Below are 17,857 nucleotides of genomic sequence, written 5' to 3'. Positions count from 1 at the left end.
GAAGCCCTATGCTAATTCATTGAGCGGAGTCGAAAGTGATATATATTAAATCTTATAAAATGTAATGAAGAAACTTTTTATAAACAACGTATACATTTTGAATGATTCATACTGTAGATTCATGAGTCAAAGGTTCATTTAATCTACATTTCCATTCAGACTAAAAATATAAAGTTTAGGGGTCCTAGGCCAATCGCTCGCGGTGCTCTCCACATTCACCACTGACTAAGGCGATCTCTGTTGATTTAGAGGCACACATTGAGCTTAAATACTGTCACCAAGTCATTTTGTTGCAATTTCTGTATGAAATATTTAAACTATTGGACAAACTTAAATTGCTGAATAGCAGAATAAGATGTTTCTTTTGATTTTGATGGCCAATGAATAGAACGTTTGTATTACTCTATATTCTAGGGCTAGGCCTGTGTTCACACAACAAGGCTATGCTAACATGTTCAAGTTTTCCATCAGTTTATTTCACTCCATTTCAAATCTAACGGGTTAAAATTCTAACGTTTATTAAAGAAATATTTACCAAGGCTTTTCGATAAGTTGTTTTATGATAAAATGTACAAATAAATAAGTTTGAGGAGTTTTAAAACTGTTGAAATTTATTTTAGCGGAGGCTTCTTATTGTGTGAAAAAGCTGCCGCCTAGCGGTTTGGTTTTGATGTTATACCCACTATAACCGCTTTGTGTCGGGGACTAATTCGGTCTATTAGAAGTCCGCCGGGACCTGCAGTAGCCACATTGCAGAGCCACCAGACTAAATTATAATATGTAACAGATACATACAAACATAGTCCTTAGCCCATCTAACTCTTAATGTGAGGGTTATTCAAGGGGTCAAACGATCAGACTCCAATTCAAACCGGACGCTGGCCAGGTTTGATTCGGTGTCTTCAGCACAAAAAGCAGGAACTACACCTCTCGGCCAACCGCTCAGCTCTAGTGTACTGACTAGTAAAATTGAACATATTAAAAAAAATTTGAATTGATGACAATATATTAAATTTATTAGATCCTCTTAAATAATAGATAAAAATGATTCAATGTTTTAATTTAATTTTTTGACTTTTTTATTTGTTCTAAATTTAATTCTTGTGCAACAGCAAGCAACTCGCCACTTACTCGACCACTTACTGATGCTTTATTAACTGAAGTTTCCATATGAGGCTTTCGGAATGGAGATTTAAATTGAGAAAAAAAAAATCCTGGTGTCTCAGGATTTGAACCCAGGACTTTGGAATTGGAGGGCTAGTTCATGTCAGACTTTAACCACATTATAGTAAATTTTTAATATTTAATGAGTGATGTTTCGATTAAGTCTCTCAATTATTCTTTATCTGTAATATGTCTGCTTATCCAATCATGTCGCTGCTGTCCTCAACTTCAGCATGGTTCATCACAACATCTAGTAGGCACCTTACAGCTCATCTCCAAGAGGCTCTATAATATCCGCTTCTAACATATATTTGCCTGCTTCAAGTGTATAGATTACTATTGACATTTTTGGATTTAATTTAATTGATGTTCGAAATTCCACTGGTTAATATCTAATGATATTTTGACATTTTTTTCCCTGAAGATGCAAACTTCATTTGAATAATGCTTAAATTTCATTTTTCATTACTGGTTATCTCTATGTGTGTCAAATATTTTATAGCAAACTATTATTTAGGTCATAAATTTATTCCTTAGCTCACTTGAAATCATGATGCTATATTATTAATGATGAAGTTGATGATACATAGTTGTAACTCTAGGCTAGTAAAATATTGGCCCAGATTTGCTTGCCCTCTCCAACTATTTTTTTCCATATTTTTGTTTAAATTATTATTTTATCTTAACAACGATGGTTGCTAAGAGTGGCCAGGATTGTTTGTTTCCCCAGGCAACCGTTATGTGGCAGCATTGGATGTGGTGGTGATGATGATGACAATGACAAGAATTATAATGATAATCTTGTTGATTATGACAATAGTGATTAAGGTGAAGATGATGATGATGAATATGATGATCATAATGACACTGATGACAAGTATTATGATAATTATAGTAAGAGTGATGACAAGAAAGAAGATGACAAGGATGATAATGATGATAATAATGAAGAATGTTGGATGATGTTAACAAAAATGAGAATAGGATGATGATGTTTGCAAAAGTGATGATACAATGTTGATGATTAATTGTAATTTTCTGTTTTAATCCATTGGTTAATATCCATAAATATATTTCATAGTCATCTGAATGCTATGTAATATCCATATTGAATTTGCTCTAGATAGGAACTGTTAATATTAAAGAAGGGTATGATTTATTAATGAATGTATCTCGTGTTTTGATCTCCAAGTCTCCAACATGTTTAATTAAAATATGTTCTTTGAGATAGACGTGTTATTTTCACAGTCCCTGATGAAGTATCCACTAATAATCATCTGTATAATGACTTTTCATGTCAGTTCAGAGCTTATTCCCTTGCATAATTGATTGCATAATGTTAGCACATCGTTTATTATTGTCATGTGGATAATCATTTTGGTATCAATATGTCAAAGCGTTACAAACAGTAGGAGTTGGTGGAGGCAGTTAAGTTGGAGAATACAGTAAAAATATTATTCAATGTCCTTTATTTGTATATCCTGTATAATATGCTGAGGAAAATATTATTTTACTCCCAATATTATATTTAAAGTTTGGAACAAAGAATTCAACCAATCAGGTATCTTGAATTTAATGAGCAACCAACGAAATTAAGTGTTTAAATTAATCCTCAAATAATGAATTTCTTAAAGATTTAAGTTCCAACTTTCAGTGACATTTCAAAAAGTTTACAAATTTTCATCTTTCACCCGCATAATCTGATTTTTCACATAGTCCTTTAAATATTTTCTATATGTCAATACACCATTAGGGATTTTAAAAGCGACTGCGTCATATATAACATCTTGAAGTCTATATAGAACAATTGATTTGTGGGTGAATTTCTGTTGAGTATAAATCAGTTTGAGTCCGTTTCAGTAAACAGGCAGATGACAAACATTGTATATGTGAAGATTGAAACAAGTTTCCAAAACTGCTGATATAAAAACTAGTGATTATAATATACAAACAACCTACATTTTGTTGTAAAAAGCAAAGAAATGTTATGTTTATTTGTTTATTCTTTTATGCAATTTTATTGAATTAGGCATATAATTATATAGCCCTTACTGTAACAGTACTAGTTATATTTTTTTTTTCTTTCTTTTCAAGTTTTTTCCTCATACCTTCTCAAAGTACTTGCTGTCTTTCCAATGAATTTTTTAGCAAATTTGATATGATACCCATGTTTTTTCTTGTATTTGTATGGTTTTCATATCAACTTACCAGGGTTAAGACCTGTTACAATAAGTAATGTATGACAGTAATATATGGATATAAATAATGGATAATATAATATATGTGTAATTGAGTAAGTATAAGGACTTACTTATAGCAGAGATGTCTTATCATTTTTCCCATTATTTATCTAACTTTGACCTAGGTCGATATCAATCAATGACAAAGGAAAACTTGGTTTCGCCAACTTCTGTCTGTCATGCAGGCAGCCAGTTGGAATGCGGCGTGTTTATTTGTTAGTATTATTTGTTCACAAATTGTCTTTATTATTATTATTAATCCTACTGTATATGTTATGCATGAAAAGTTAAAAAGTAAAATAATTAATGTATGCAACATAATATTATTATTAGTTTTCGTAATGTTATTTATTATGGTATTATATCCAATGTAAATTTCTGTAAGATATTTTAGACAATAATCAATGACTTTTTGAATTTTTATGTTGTGTTATAGTTAGGTTTTGTGATTTTTTTTTAAATTATAATTATGTAAATTTTATAAATAATCTTTGGCATGATAGAATAAAGTGAAATGTTATTTCCATTAATTAATATTAATATTTTTTTGCTGTAATATATAGACATACATCCATTATATTATATTATATTTCAATGAATGAAAAAGCACATTTGGGCATGGTGCTATAAAGAAAAGTATATTATTTATATTTTATTATTATAAGTGTTAAAAATATATCTATAGATAGATTATTATTATTATTTAATAGACATGGGGTGCATTCTTGTTTTCTTTAAGTATTTAGTTGATAACCCTTTTTTATGTAATCTAAGTCATGTGAAATTAGTTTGATTTTCTTTGTTTCTCTTGCATTGTTGTTAAGCACCTCAAGATTGTGTTAACATATTGCGACATGTAAATTAAGAATAAATATTATTTTTAACCTTATTATATACTACTCAAGCTAAAAAAAAAAGATCTGTTTCCATCATCATCTATCTTTCCAGACAGGATGTGATAGTTTGTCTGACATCTTCATTAGTTCTTATCATCTATGTATTCTATTCTTACATTTAATATTTGTTTAGGTCTAGTAATCAACATTCTCAATTCATAACGAATCGTTTCTTTGTTCTGTTATCTATATTTATGTCACAAGAAGATCTCTAATAATGAATTTAATCAGACTGAGCAGCGTATTCCAGGATAAATGCATCATACTGCGTATAGATCACCGATACACAATGCCAATTCGCAAAAGTCCAAATAAAAAAAATCACTAGTTTCTCGCCCCCTCGCACATCCATTTTTCTCTGCCTCACCAATTTTTTTTTTTTTTTATATCCTTTATTTTACAAAAATGTATGAAAATCTGCCTAACTCACATTGATCAGTAAAATTCCTCTCTCGATCATTTGTGGTTGGGGATACATATGATATGAATCATGTCTAGTGCTTCTTTTCTTTGCTTTCAATGTGTCTACTTGGTAAATGTGAGAAAGTAGTAGGTGTTTCCCTTTGATCACCATGGATTTGCCATATCGGAGTAAAAAAATGTGCTCTCATTCTCCTTTTTTCAAAATATTTGGACGAGAAACTACTTTTTTTTTTACTTGGCCTAATCCTCTCATTGTAATCATGGTTGGTCCATTTGCGATTCATTAGATTCATCATGCTGTGTTTTTTTTTTTTTACTTTCTTTCGTGTATCATTCAACATCACGTTATTAAATTTGTTTGTCTTTCTGTCTTCATTTGTGGTAATACTCCATTCTGCCATTTCAGTTATTTATTCCTGTCACATAAAAAGCGGAGTGGTTCATTTGACGTCATGTTGTTTTCAGATTATGCTTGTAAAATGTATGCTAAAAGGTGTAATTAACTCCTAATGATACTTCCATATTATTATAATATAAAGTTCAATCAACTGTATTATTTTTTACATGCATTATATTCTGACTTTCTATAAACATTAACAAGTAATTTACTAATTTATTCTCAAAAAACTAAATCTTAATCAAAGAGGTGCTTTAATCTATACCATTTGACTGAAGCTAAAAATAACTTGGGAGGTGGGGAAATTGAAGACTTGGCTTGCTTACTTAGTATAAGTAATTTTTTAGCTTTCAATTGAAATTTAAATTTAGGAAAAAAAGCCTCCCAAATTAATGGACGGCTAATTATTACCGATCCTATTTCTCTTGCGTAGACCATTAACGTGGATGGTAATCAATTTGAGAGTTTTTGTCATAAAAAGTCTGTAATCAACAAAAACATTTTCCAATCTGTGTATGATTGGAAGTTGTTAACTTTTTGGCATTTTAAGACAGACAATATATCTTAAAATTGGTTTAAAGTAAGCTTTTGATTGGCTCAATTTTTATACAATACCAATTATGATTCTTGCCATTTGATTGGTTGATTATAGATCACATGGTATCTAATTGATCTTTTGATTGGTTCATTTAATGTTACAATGCCATATTTTATACCATATTGTGGGTGAAACTAATCATTCTTCAATACTGATTTCTTCATCTCATGGTTGCCTGTGAAGCAGTGCATATTACCATATAGCAACTGAAGTAACCATGAACAAATTTATTTATTATCAATTATTCTAGACCATGTATAAATAATGCAAGGTTATTTTTTTTTTCTGGTTAATTCAAATGCTACGGAAACACAGCCTCTATCAAGATGTACCAGTTGATCGCTGGGATGTGTTATATTTAACAGCTAACCTGTCACTTTAAATATGTATTATATAACTTTAAAAATGAATTACTTCATTGTTACAGTTGTGATACAGTTTTTTTTTTTTACCTGAATTGTCATTTACATCATCGTACATTTTTATAAAAAAGAAACTAGGTTGAAATAAAGGTTACTTTCTCTGCAATCCTATGAGGTTTTAATGATCGCATTTGTCTTTGAATATTTCAGATCTGTCGAAGAGCGGATCATTACCTTCTGATAACCAAGCACGGAGAGTTAGTAGCCGAAAGGTAAGTGGAGAATTCTTGCAAGAGTCAGTCAAGTGTGAAGCAGTGCGGGCGGGTGATAAACGAGCGCCAGTAAATAACATACGCAATATGTGTATAGCTTGGATATGTTGAGAGATTTTTAAAACCAAATATAGTTCAGTCATTACCCAACTTAATGAACACAGAATTTTTGATTTTGTTGTTTTTGTTTTCTATGTGTGGTGAGTTAATATATTTGGACAATAATTGTAAATGCTGTTGTTATAAGTAGAACATGCTACAAATATATTTATTGTTGTTGTTGTTTTTGTTGCTGTTGTTGCTGCTGTCAATTGTTATTAATTTTAATTGTTATGTTACTCTTCTTCATTTTTTAAAATCTTATTTTGTTTTTATCTTTATAATTGTTATTATCATCTTATTCTCTGTTTTTACATCGCCAGTATCTTAGCTACACACATCAAAACCATCTTCATCACCATCATCATCCTTTCCTAATTACTCATTTCTATTGACATTTACTCCTAAATAGAGGGCATCTCAGCACATAAATATGTAATTATCCAATTTTTTTTTTTTTTTACTTCGTTCTTGCAGTCTAAGGATTCAGACGAGGTGGATGTAAGCATGCTACAACGACTTCAGTCGGCAAGCGTCAACAAGCTTGCTGTGTTCATCGCACGCTACAACTACACGCCATCTTCCGACTCGCCCAATGAGAATCCAGATGCTGAGCTTCCACTTAAGGCAGGCGAGTACATCTACGTGTATGGTGATGCAGATGAGGTAGGAACACCGATATCTAAAAAAAATAGCAAATAGAACCATTCTATGATTTCCAGTGTTTTATTTAGTTCCATATTAATGTCAGCTTTTTTAAATGAGTCTAAATTACCGGTAATTATTCTATGCTAATATGAATGATGTTTGCCCTACCTGATGTGTTATTGTACTGCTCAGTACATTCCAAAATTCTTGTAAAAAAATCTTGCGAGTGATTTGGGTGGGAATCGAACCCACGACCCCCAGATATCTAGACTGGTGTCTTAACCACTCGACCACTGAGCTTGTGCTTGGTGGGTAGTGATAACATCATTTGTATTATTATTTCTCCAGACGAAAAATGCCATCGGAATTATTCTTTGCCTTTTAAAATGCAATCATTTTCTGATTTTTTACTTTTCTGATAGGCTGTATATAAGAATATACTAATGACATTTTTATTTTGGATAAGGCTTACATTAGGCCGATTATAAAGTGATGTAAGGAAAATAAACAATGAAGTACCAAAGTTGTATTTTGTTTTCAAACTGTTACATTATAGAAAGGAAAATACATATATTAACTAATTTTAAAGAGAGCAGCCAGTTCAGACGGCTAAACTGCAGCCAGCTCAGTCGGCTAAACTGGCGGTAGCCACTGTGTATGCGCTGAACCGTGGAGATCTCTTGGTCCCCGGTTCAATGCAAGTTTCTAAAAGCACACCTTTTTTTGGATAAGACGTTTAAGCTGTTGGTCACACGTGCAAAGTGGCCCATGTACACGTTAAAGAAGGCAGTACAGTCTTTTGAAAAGTGGGGATTGTCTCCCGGTGTACTGCCCAATCACCATTAGAAGGGTCCCCCCACTGGAAAAATAAGTCTTCTTCAGACTTTCGTTGAGTTGTCCTTGGTGTTCACACCGAATAAATCCATCCATCCATAAAATTTCTCATTTCTTGTAGGATGGCTTTTATGAAGGGGAGTTGATGAGCGGAGAACGCGGTTTAGTTCCTGGAAACTTTATCGAAAGAATCGCTGGTAAGCCTCAAAGACATTTTGCTTTTTAGTACTAAGCCACAGGTAAAAAACTCCTGTGAATGGTATAGACTTAATACCAAGTCAAGTTTGCTGTATAAAAATTGTCAATAAATATTCTCAATCACTGCTCCCTTTAAAATGTATTTTTACATTTTTTTTTCTCTCAGAAAATTATTATGGTTTATAGTGCATTTATTGGTCCCTGTTTTTTTCTTGCCTTCAGATGCATTTGTTAGTGGTTGCTTGATAATATATTTATATATCTATATATTATATATTACTGTATATCCATTGCACATGCATTAAATTTTTGAACAAAATTTATATCTTTTGATTTGAAATTAATTCTGCTTGAAATTATTATTATTAATATTGTAATTCTGCAATTGTTTGCTGCCACTGTTTTCCTCAAAAAGTGCAATTATATTAGTATTTTTTCCAAATCATTATAGTTATATATGAACTTTGAAAAATGTTTGCATGGGTTAAATTTAAAATCTTAATATTTCTCTAAATTTTACTTGTCGTCCCTATTAATAAAATTATTTATTTTTTATCTGTTTTTTCTTTGCATCTCCTCTTGTTTTAATCCCCTAATTCTTATGTTTCATTAATTGTGTGTTATTGTCCTGATTTCTTCTTTACCATATTTTTTGTGTAACTTGTCTCTGTCCAGACGCCAAAGATTTGCTTGACAATCCAGGTAAATGTGAATGAGTCTGTATTTGAAGTCTAGTGTGCACACTGTTGATGCTAATTTGATCAAACACGTTCACTGCATCCAACGCATGAAAATTAGCCAAACAATTTTAGTTCACTCTCATACATAAGTTTTAATTATATTTTTTAGTTTGCTGTGTGTTCAGCTGGTAATGAAATCCATTTAATAATAAAAATCATATTTAATGAGATAAAAAGGATTCCATGGCGACTATCAATTTCATGAACAAATTTCGTTTTCACTGCTCACAGGGACATTCTTGTAACATGCAAAAAGTTTCATATTTAAAACAAATTCATTGCTGTACTCATAGATATTGATGATTTCCAAATGGATTGAATTTATTATTCATTAAATATAACAGCTGTTTTTTACTACTGTTAAGTCCAATTGGAATTCGCAATTAATTTCTCGTGACATAACAGTCATATTATCTTTTTATTGTTACACATATCTACAACCGAAGAAATTGTAGGTTCTCACTTCGAGGTCAAAGTTTTTTCAGGCATTTATTGACGCACCAATTTGGTTTTGATTTTCATCGATCTCTCGTATTTCATGTTATATGAGAATTACTCATTACTACAACACATTATCTTTTAAATGTGCTGGTAAAGTGTGTTCCCTATTCTCTTAAATCAACTGCAATGTTTAAAGCAAATCAGTTATGTTTTCCTAATTAACCCCTCCTTGCTTTATCTAGTCCACTCACACCCCATAAATCTATAGTTTTCTGTGCTACATTTAGCCTCCTGTTCTAAGAAACAAAATAATTATTTGCATCTGTTACTGTGCAAAGTTTAATTTATTATAATCATGACCTATCCTACCATTATCATGACATCATCATCATCAACATCATCAACATTGTCATCACAATGCTGTGACATGCATATTGGGCGCTATTTGAATGGATTATATTCATCATCATCGCTGTCATCACCACCACCATCACAAATACAATCACATCTTCATCATGAACATAATTAACATCACCATTACCACATTACCATCAACATCACCACCACCATTACCACATTACCATCAACATCACCATAACCATTGTCATTACCACATTATCATCAACATCACCATCACCATTACCACATTATCCTCAGCATCACTACCAACATCACCATTACCATTACCACATTATCATCAATATCACCATCACCATTACCACATTATCTTCAGCATCATTACTTTCATCAGTATTCACACTTTAACATCATCATATCAATTTTATAAGCTTTATCATGGTAATGCAATTTTTTTTTAATTTTTAATTGACAAAAATCCATCTCATTAATTTCAAGCTAAGAAAATTTCTCCATTGATTAAATTATTCATGAACTTTTTCTTGAAGGTTACGTCAAATAATTTACGATTGATATTTAAAATGTATTCAGTTCTTTTAATTATTTATTTTGATGTATGTATGTACCAAGTAGTAATCAATACAGTCATTTAAAGTAGAATCAAGTTATTCTCAAACTTGAAATTGTCTTTTATTTTTCACCATTGTTAAATTATATTTAAATTAGTTAAAACATTTTGATTGCAAAATATCAATAACTCTGAGGTAACTAATTCATAATATTCAATTATACGCTATATGAATTATAAAGTGAAAATTTATTTTTAATAATAGTTTTCATTAAATTTGTATATTAGACTTTAATAGTTAATATATAGTTATTATAGTTTATTTTATGCAGCATTAGATACCAAATTTTATCAAGAAAGTTACTATATTAATGTTGTCTAATCATCAAAGATTGTTTATCACTTGTTAATTTTTGTTCTAAAAAACTTTAATGGTCCTTAATTATGCTTAGTTTTTTTTTAAACTGATTTTAAGACACTGATGCATGGGAAATGTTCTCCCACTCATTTTAAAATAGCTGCTTTCTTGCATCAAAAAGTTCATTTTAAGTAGTGTTACTGAAATATGCATGTGCTGGACACACATTATTCACCAAATGTATTTTTGATGTGATTTTAAATTGAAGGGGTTAATATGATGGTGATTTTGTTACTCCTTCAGTGTGCTAGCATGAATTTTAATTCAAAGCATTATCATCACATATTCGTTTTTACAGCTCTGTCTGTGCTATTAAGTTTAATGACAATATGATTTGCTTTGGGTGTGATGTGACATCATGCCTATATATGGGCAAATCAGATATTTTTTGTGGAAACTTTATAATGTAGACAGAGAAAACGGAAAAGAATTGCACCATTTTGTAGTGTTTGTCAAGAGTTTACCAATGAATTTTAAATTGTTGCACAATGCATGACTTTATTAGACCAATCATCATAACAGTATTTAAAAATATATATAATCATATACTGCATTTATATGTACTATTCATGTATATACCAGTACTAATTATGGAATTCCATATTGAAGCATGGTTATGAGGTTGACTATATTATAGCATTTTCAAGTTTTAAGGTATTATATATAGCTTTTCTATAATGCTTGACTTATCTCTAGATGGCGCTGTTCCTATGTTAATGCATACCAATCATTCACACGGGTCTGAAGGTGAGAAACGTTCGGAGACTAACACATCTAGCATTAGAGACTACTTTAGCTTTTTGTTTTAAGCACTGTCCACAAATTCATGTGACGAATGTGTGTGACTTTTCCCATATATGGATATGATGATGTCATAGCATATCCATATATGGGCATGAAGATATCATATCACACTCATTGATAGCGTGGACAGAGCTTCAGTGACGTACCACATGTTCACATGGTAAATTGAAAATTCATGGATTCATCTTGAGATGCTTGTTTAAAAAAAAATATCCTTGCTTTTTACTAGTGATTAGCAGTGGCATATCTTGGGGGTGCCTGGCGGCAAAGACCCTCACTCCTGCAGTTGTCCCTTCCCCCATTGAGTATTTTCAAGCAAAAAAAATCATGCTCAAGCAGTTAAAATCACTGTATTTTTCCCTTCACGTAATCATCGAACCACTTACTTTACATTCGCGCCTTCCCCTACTAAGACATTTAGATATGCCACTGGTTATCAGCTAAAAGTCAGTGACATCATCTCAATTATTAATTACTCATAATGCTTGTGAAATTTTATACTGTCGTATGAACATGTGTCTGGCACTTTTAGTTTGCTGTGATGTCTACATTCGCTTAGTAGTAAACATTGTCTTGTAAAGTAGTTGTTTTGTAGAGCAGTGAATGACTTCCTTTAGCAGTCAATAGCCTCTCCTCAAGTTTTGTATCATTGTAAATTAGGTAGCACATGGTGTTAGAGCAATGCATCTTGTTTGCTGTTTCTCATTTTATATGTGACCATGTATTAATAATACAGTAATGTATTATTGTCCTGAAGGTATTTCAAAGTACAGTACTCGCATTGCAATGTATTACATAATGTTATAATATGACCACATAGTGCAAAATGAGTCTTGTTGCATCAGAGTCCTCAAATGTAATATCACCAACGTCATTTATTACAAAATATATTTGGTACAGCATTTTAAATAAATTTAGATAATGATTTCTGCAAGAGAAAATGATGGATTCATAAGTGTACTGTTTGAAAACAGAATTTTGGGAAAAACTACATCAAGCCATGCTGGGTATTTCATAAACTATGGTATTCAACAGCATTATAAACAAGTTTTGGGTTAATAAACCAGCAAAGATGTTACTATAGCGATATTCAACTTCTAGAAAAATGATGGAAAAATATTTACCCCAAAATTCAAATTTCATCCTTGTTTCTCTCTCAATTGGTACAAGGTGCAACAGAAGTCATTTTGTGATAGATGGTCACAAACAATACAAATGTTTGAGTATAAGTGATCTGTTATCAGGAATGAATAAGAAGTTGTTCGGTGGCATTTGTAAATCAAGGAGACTTTAGAGCAAGAACAAGGGGATCAGCTGCAATAATGATTAATATTATATTATTATTTAATAACTAGTTTTTTATGGCTGATTTTTATTATATTTAACATTGTATCCTACAAATTCCCAATGGATACCCACAAATCCTTTTAAAGTTACATTGTTAGTTTGTTTGGCAGTGGCCTCATTTATTTGCCCTATCACTTCCATGTTATTATTACTTTTGCTATAGTTATTTCCTGTATTTATGACATTGTTACATTGGATTGTGTCATGTTCATTTTTATACCTCATTTTTATTACCTTTATATCAGTGTCACAGGATTTTTTTACCTTTATTCTTCATTACTAATTTTTTTATATATTTGATATGAAATTGTAGAAGCATAAACTGGACATTTATTTCCTTATTTTCTTTTTTTTTTTACTTTATATGGCACATCATAAATTTATGTGATTTGTTCATTTCATACCAAGAATCTTCAAATTGTAGCTGTTGATTTGAAAAATGATTTATATTAGTGTCATTTTTGAGTTCTGTTCCTCACCAATTCTATACCAAAGTGTTAAAAAGGCCTACCAATTAAAACAAAAAAAAATTTTAATATTCTTATTCCAAATTTTTATTTAATTTATAACTGTATTTGACTTCCTTTAATATACTATAGAGTTATTTCTTTTTTTGAAAGATTGTGTATCTAACTGTACTGAAAAAGCCAGTTTTAAGAAAGTATCTCAACATAGTTTTAATATTACATATTTTATATTTGTCATAAATAATATAAGTGTTATTCATTTTTTATTATAGTTATATTATTTTAATGATATAATAATTAACGTTTTCACTAACATTATTTTCATTATATAATATGATGATTAATATTATAAATAATTATTATTGTCATAAATGTAATGTTATTTTTATTATTTTTTATTTAATAACCATTATAAGTTATCATGATTCCTTCATTAAAATTTCTCTACATTTTGGTTCCCTTTTTGAGGATTAATCTGCAGTGAATGAGTCATTAATTATGGTGTTTGTTTTGTTTTTATTGATGACGTTTGATATCAAGATATTTGCAAATCAATTCATTGTCATTTCTTAATACCGCAGTGCATTTGAACTAAATATAGATGCAAAGTCTCTGTGACATAATAATTCCAACCCGGGATAGAGAAAAAAACTGTATGTGTGCACATAGTATGTCCATGTGCAAGTACTAAATTTGTACCAATTTTTTTTGTTTCCTGTCCAAATTATAGATTATTATCTGATTAAGCAGCATATATAGTAGGCGGAGCAACCCTCCGACCACACCTAGTCATTGGACCAGTAAGCAGTAATAATATGTGCCTTTGTTGCTATAGGATGTTAACAGTGGTTCTAGATACTGTACTATGAAAACTGCTTTTTCATCAGTTTCCCAAACATTAAAATATCTAGGCCTCTGGACTTCTGGTATTTTTGGAACTAAGCAGAGGCCTTGGAGCACAGACTGATAATCTCATGATGCGTACCACACGTATCAGCCTAAGAATATAATAGCACATTAATGTTGATTTCAACATTTTTGAAAATCTTTACCAGAAAAATATTATTTAAAGTGGCTTTTATTATGCTCTTCAATAACTGTATTATTTAAACATGTACCAGAAATACATTAATACAAAAAAATATAGTGTTAATGACATAATTTTGGATTATAACTTGAGGATTTTTTAACTGTTTAAGCCCTCCCTTTCACCACACTTACCAATTCATTGGTAGTAGGCATATGTAACTCACAGCTGCAACATAACTAGAGCATTGCACAAATGTACATGAGTGTACCAGGCCTGTGCTAGGCTATCAGTATTTTAAGATGGATGTCAATAATTTTTTTTAATATCTCTTCAGTGAGGTTTCTAGGTCAATTTTTTTTTCATTTCTCCAATTTTATTATTATTATTATTATTATTATTATTATTAAATTAGAGAATTTTGTTGCAATCTTTAGATTATAATTGTACTTAATCCAAAAGATCATTAACTATCATAATTGTTTTGTTTCATTTTTTTCTGTTCAAATTGATTGTACAGTAACTCATAACTTCATCAGTTTATCAAATAAATCCTTGAAAATGGAAAGATGTGTTAATTAGTCTGTTAATTAGGTATAACTATATTACATCTCTTCTCCCTATTGTCCTTCCTCAGATCCTATGTTAGAATTTCAAGGAATCGTCCACGATTCCCTCAGTGACTCCCTCAATTCCGATGAGGATGGCGCTAGGGACGATGATTTTGACCGCGATTCTCTTATGAGTTATCATGTCACAATGGAGAAGGACTCCCTCTCAAGTTTTTCGCACATCGCTAGTCGAGAATCTCTGAAAGGTTTCATATTCAGTTAGGATATTCAATATATATATATATTTGGCTTTTATTTCCCCTTTCTGTAAAACAAGGAATTTCAACTTTCACGTATATTCTTGTCGCTTCCCTCATTCTTTTTTCATACTTTGCTCTGATAAAAACATTTGCACGTTACGATAACAAGTACTAAAGAAATGTTTTAGTTTGTTTCTGCATAAAATTAAGAATTTCAAAAGTGAAATGAAGTCCAAATAAACAAGTTAAAAGATGTAAGTTAAGTTCCTTGTTTTACAAACCTCTTCAGGGTGTTTCAGGTTTTTTTGTTTGTTTTTTTACCCCTTTTGGGTTTTCTTACAAAGTATATTTATAATTTCTTTCAAAATAATATCTCATTTATTTTCTGCAGATCATTTATTGGATAAATGATTTTGAAACTTATGTTAACATAATCCTACACATATGGTTTGCTTTCAAATTGATAACAATTTGAATAAAGTTCCCCCTCCATTCTATATTGTTGTCAGCTCTATAATATAATTCATCTACTTATTTCAAATTAATATCCCCATCCAAAATCAAAATTCTAATTTTTATACTTATTTTGAGTCTTATTACAAATTTTAATAATACACAAATTGGCTTTGATTTAAACTTTCCGCACCTTACTACAGTTTTTATACTTCATTATTTCAGATTAGCATTCCTTGTTACAAATTTCTACTCTACTTGTTAAACTATATTCTTTATTAAATTTTCCCCCACTTACTTCAACCTATCATCATCTGACTATAATTGTTTTACCCCCACCCCCTTAATTCAGATTACCATGTCATGGGTTTTAAATTGGAAATATAAATTAAATCAGGTTGTGAACATCTAAGTGACTTAGTTCAACTGATCCTCCTAGATAATTCTACGTTTATTTGGCTTTGTAGCACATCGTGTGCCTGCAGTGAGTATTAGCCAAACAGATCTTGTTATCTCTGTAGATGGATCTGATAATGCATCGAATAAGGCCCTGGCACTTAGATTTTCATCCTTCATATCCTGTAGCATCGTATATATCATATTTTAAGTTTCTTTTTCAAGAACAACAAGCTCTAATCGTTAAAAATCGCAAAAGTAATATAATAATTAATAATTTGTCTATAATACACCAAAGATGAATAATATTACCAATAGACATTATTTATAATCTTTTATATAAATAATAAAATGTTGACATTAAAAGTATTCATTTTTATTTATATATATTACTGGTAATGGTTGTATATCATTTTCTGTAAATCATTTATGTCTTTGTACTGAAAGGGATTTTTATGTTTGGTATTGGATTCTCTCTTCGATGTATGAGGTTTTTCTGTAAGGTTCTAGTTATTGGTGTACATTTACTTTCTCATTACAGATTTCTTTTCATGATTTAGTTGTGTGTGTGATCATTTGCCATGGTTATTTTTACTATTATTACAATTAATTCAGTATTTTTTTTTATTATAGCCTATGTATTCCGGGGGTCATATTATCATTATCGTCCTCGCTATCATCATCATCACCATCATCGTCATTATCTTATCATCATCATTGTCATCATCATCATCATCATCATCATCATCATCATTTTCTTTACTTCTTGTTTTTCATCATCATTATCGTTGTCATCATATCATAATCATCATCATCATCATCTTCATTTCTTATTTTTCTTCATTTTCTTTACCAACACATCCTCATTGCTTCCAACACCACCATTCATATCATTACTATATTTTAAATCGTGAACATTATTGTCATCATCTTGTGGCTAATAATTCAAACAGAATTAAGTTAGAAAAATTGTAACATAATTTCAGCATGATATTTTAGTAGAGTATAAATTTTTGAATGTCAGCATTCAACCTTATTAAAGTTAACTTAACTCAAACGCCACTTGTAATCTGATGATCGCCGAAATCCAAAAATAATGACAGATTCTTCTACTTAAGGGCAAGAATTACGTCAACAATGAATTTAAACCATCATACAAACACAGTGCAATTAACAATGATTGATCAGCATGCATTCTTGTTTGTTCATTGTGATATGCTATAACTTATGCCATCAGTTCTCATCATGTCATTGGATGACTTAAAAAGTGACCACACATGAGTGGCAACATTGCGTTAAGTGTCACTGTCTCTTTTGAATGATTTATGTCTCTAAAAAAATTAAATAATTTTGAGATCTTACAGTAAGATTCAGCAGTGATGTTATATACAGTATATAGAATATCTGTATGTAATGGAAAAGAAATGCTGCTGTTACCGCTGTGGATGCACGGCGCAAGTGTAGTGGTTACTTGGCTCAGCTAAACTGGTGGTAGCCGCTGTGTGTGTGCTTAACTGTAGAGATCTATTGGTCCCTGGTTTAATTCCCATCGCTGCTCTTCTTGTGTTTCAGCTGGAGAGCTGAAATGCAAGTTTCGTAGCGCACTGTCTTTCGGATGACACGTTTAAGCCATTAGTCCTGTGTGCGATATGTATGGCCCATGTACACATTATAGAATGTAGTACAAGAGAAAACCACAAAAAACGAAAGGTCCACTGATTAATCTCAGATAAGATAGTATAATACATACTCCAAGAATCGAAATGCACGTCATCGTGTCGGGATTCAATATTTCGACAATAATTATGTCATCATCAGGAATAAAAAGAGAAAACTACTTTAAAGCATTTGGAGGTCTGTGCTTAATAATGCAATTATATCCTGTAACATCATGTAA

The 17,857-nt window shown here is 30.9% G+C and overlaps 1 protein-coding gene across 6 annotated transcripts in view; it reads left to right on the top strand.

Annotated features, from left to right (window-relative positions):
• Positions 1-16,266, top strand: part of LOC117115470 (RIMS-binding protein 3-like) — a 95,122-nt gene extending 78,856 nt beyond the window's left edge. For 5 of the 6 annotated variants that reach the window (XM_033259331.1, XM_033259323.1, XM_033259314.1 and 2 more), the window contains 6 exons: positions 6,291-6,352; positions 6,929-7,117; positions 8,055-8,130; positions 8,807-8,833; positions 11,352-11,402; positions 14,938-16,266. In XM_033259331.1, coding sequence (XP_033115222.1) covers positions 6,291-6,352; positions 6,929-7,117; positions 8,055-8,130; positions 8,807-8,833; positions 11,352-11,402; positions 14,938-15,134 — 602 coding nt within the window. In that variant the 3' untranslated portion in view covers positions 15,135-16,266. The remainder of the gene's footprint in view (positions 1-6,290; positions 6,353-6,928; positions 7,118-8,054; positions 8,131-8,806; positions 8,834-11,351; positions 11,403-14,937) is intronic. The other variant, XM_033259337.1, reaches the window with a different exon arrangement.
• Positions 16,267-17,857: the final 1,591 nt, after the last annotated feature.

The sequence above is a fragment of the Anneissia japonica genome, unplaced genomic scaffold (genome assembly GCF_011630105.1).
Source record: "Anneissia japonica isolate Jap-2015-1 unplaced genomic scaffold, ASM1163010v1 scaffold199_len4679917_cov187, whole genome shotgun sequence".
NCBI classification, from domain to species: domain Eukaryota; kingdom Metazoa; phylum Echinodermata; class Crinoidea; order Comatulida; family Comatulidae; genus Anneissia; species Anneissia japonica.
Note: the sequence above shows the minus strand (reverse complement) of the source record. Positions and strands in the feature narration are given on the sequence as shown.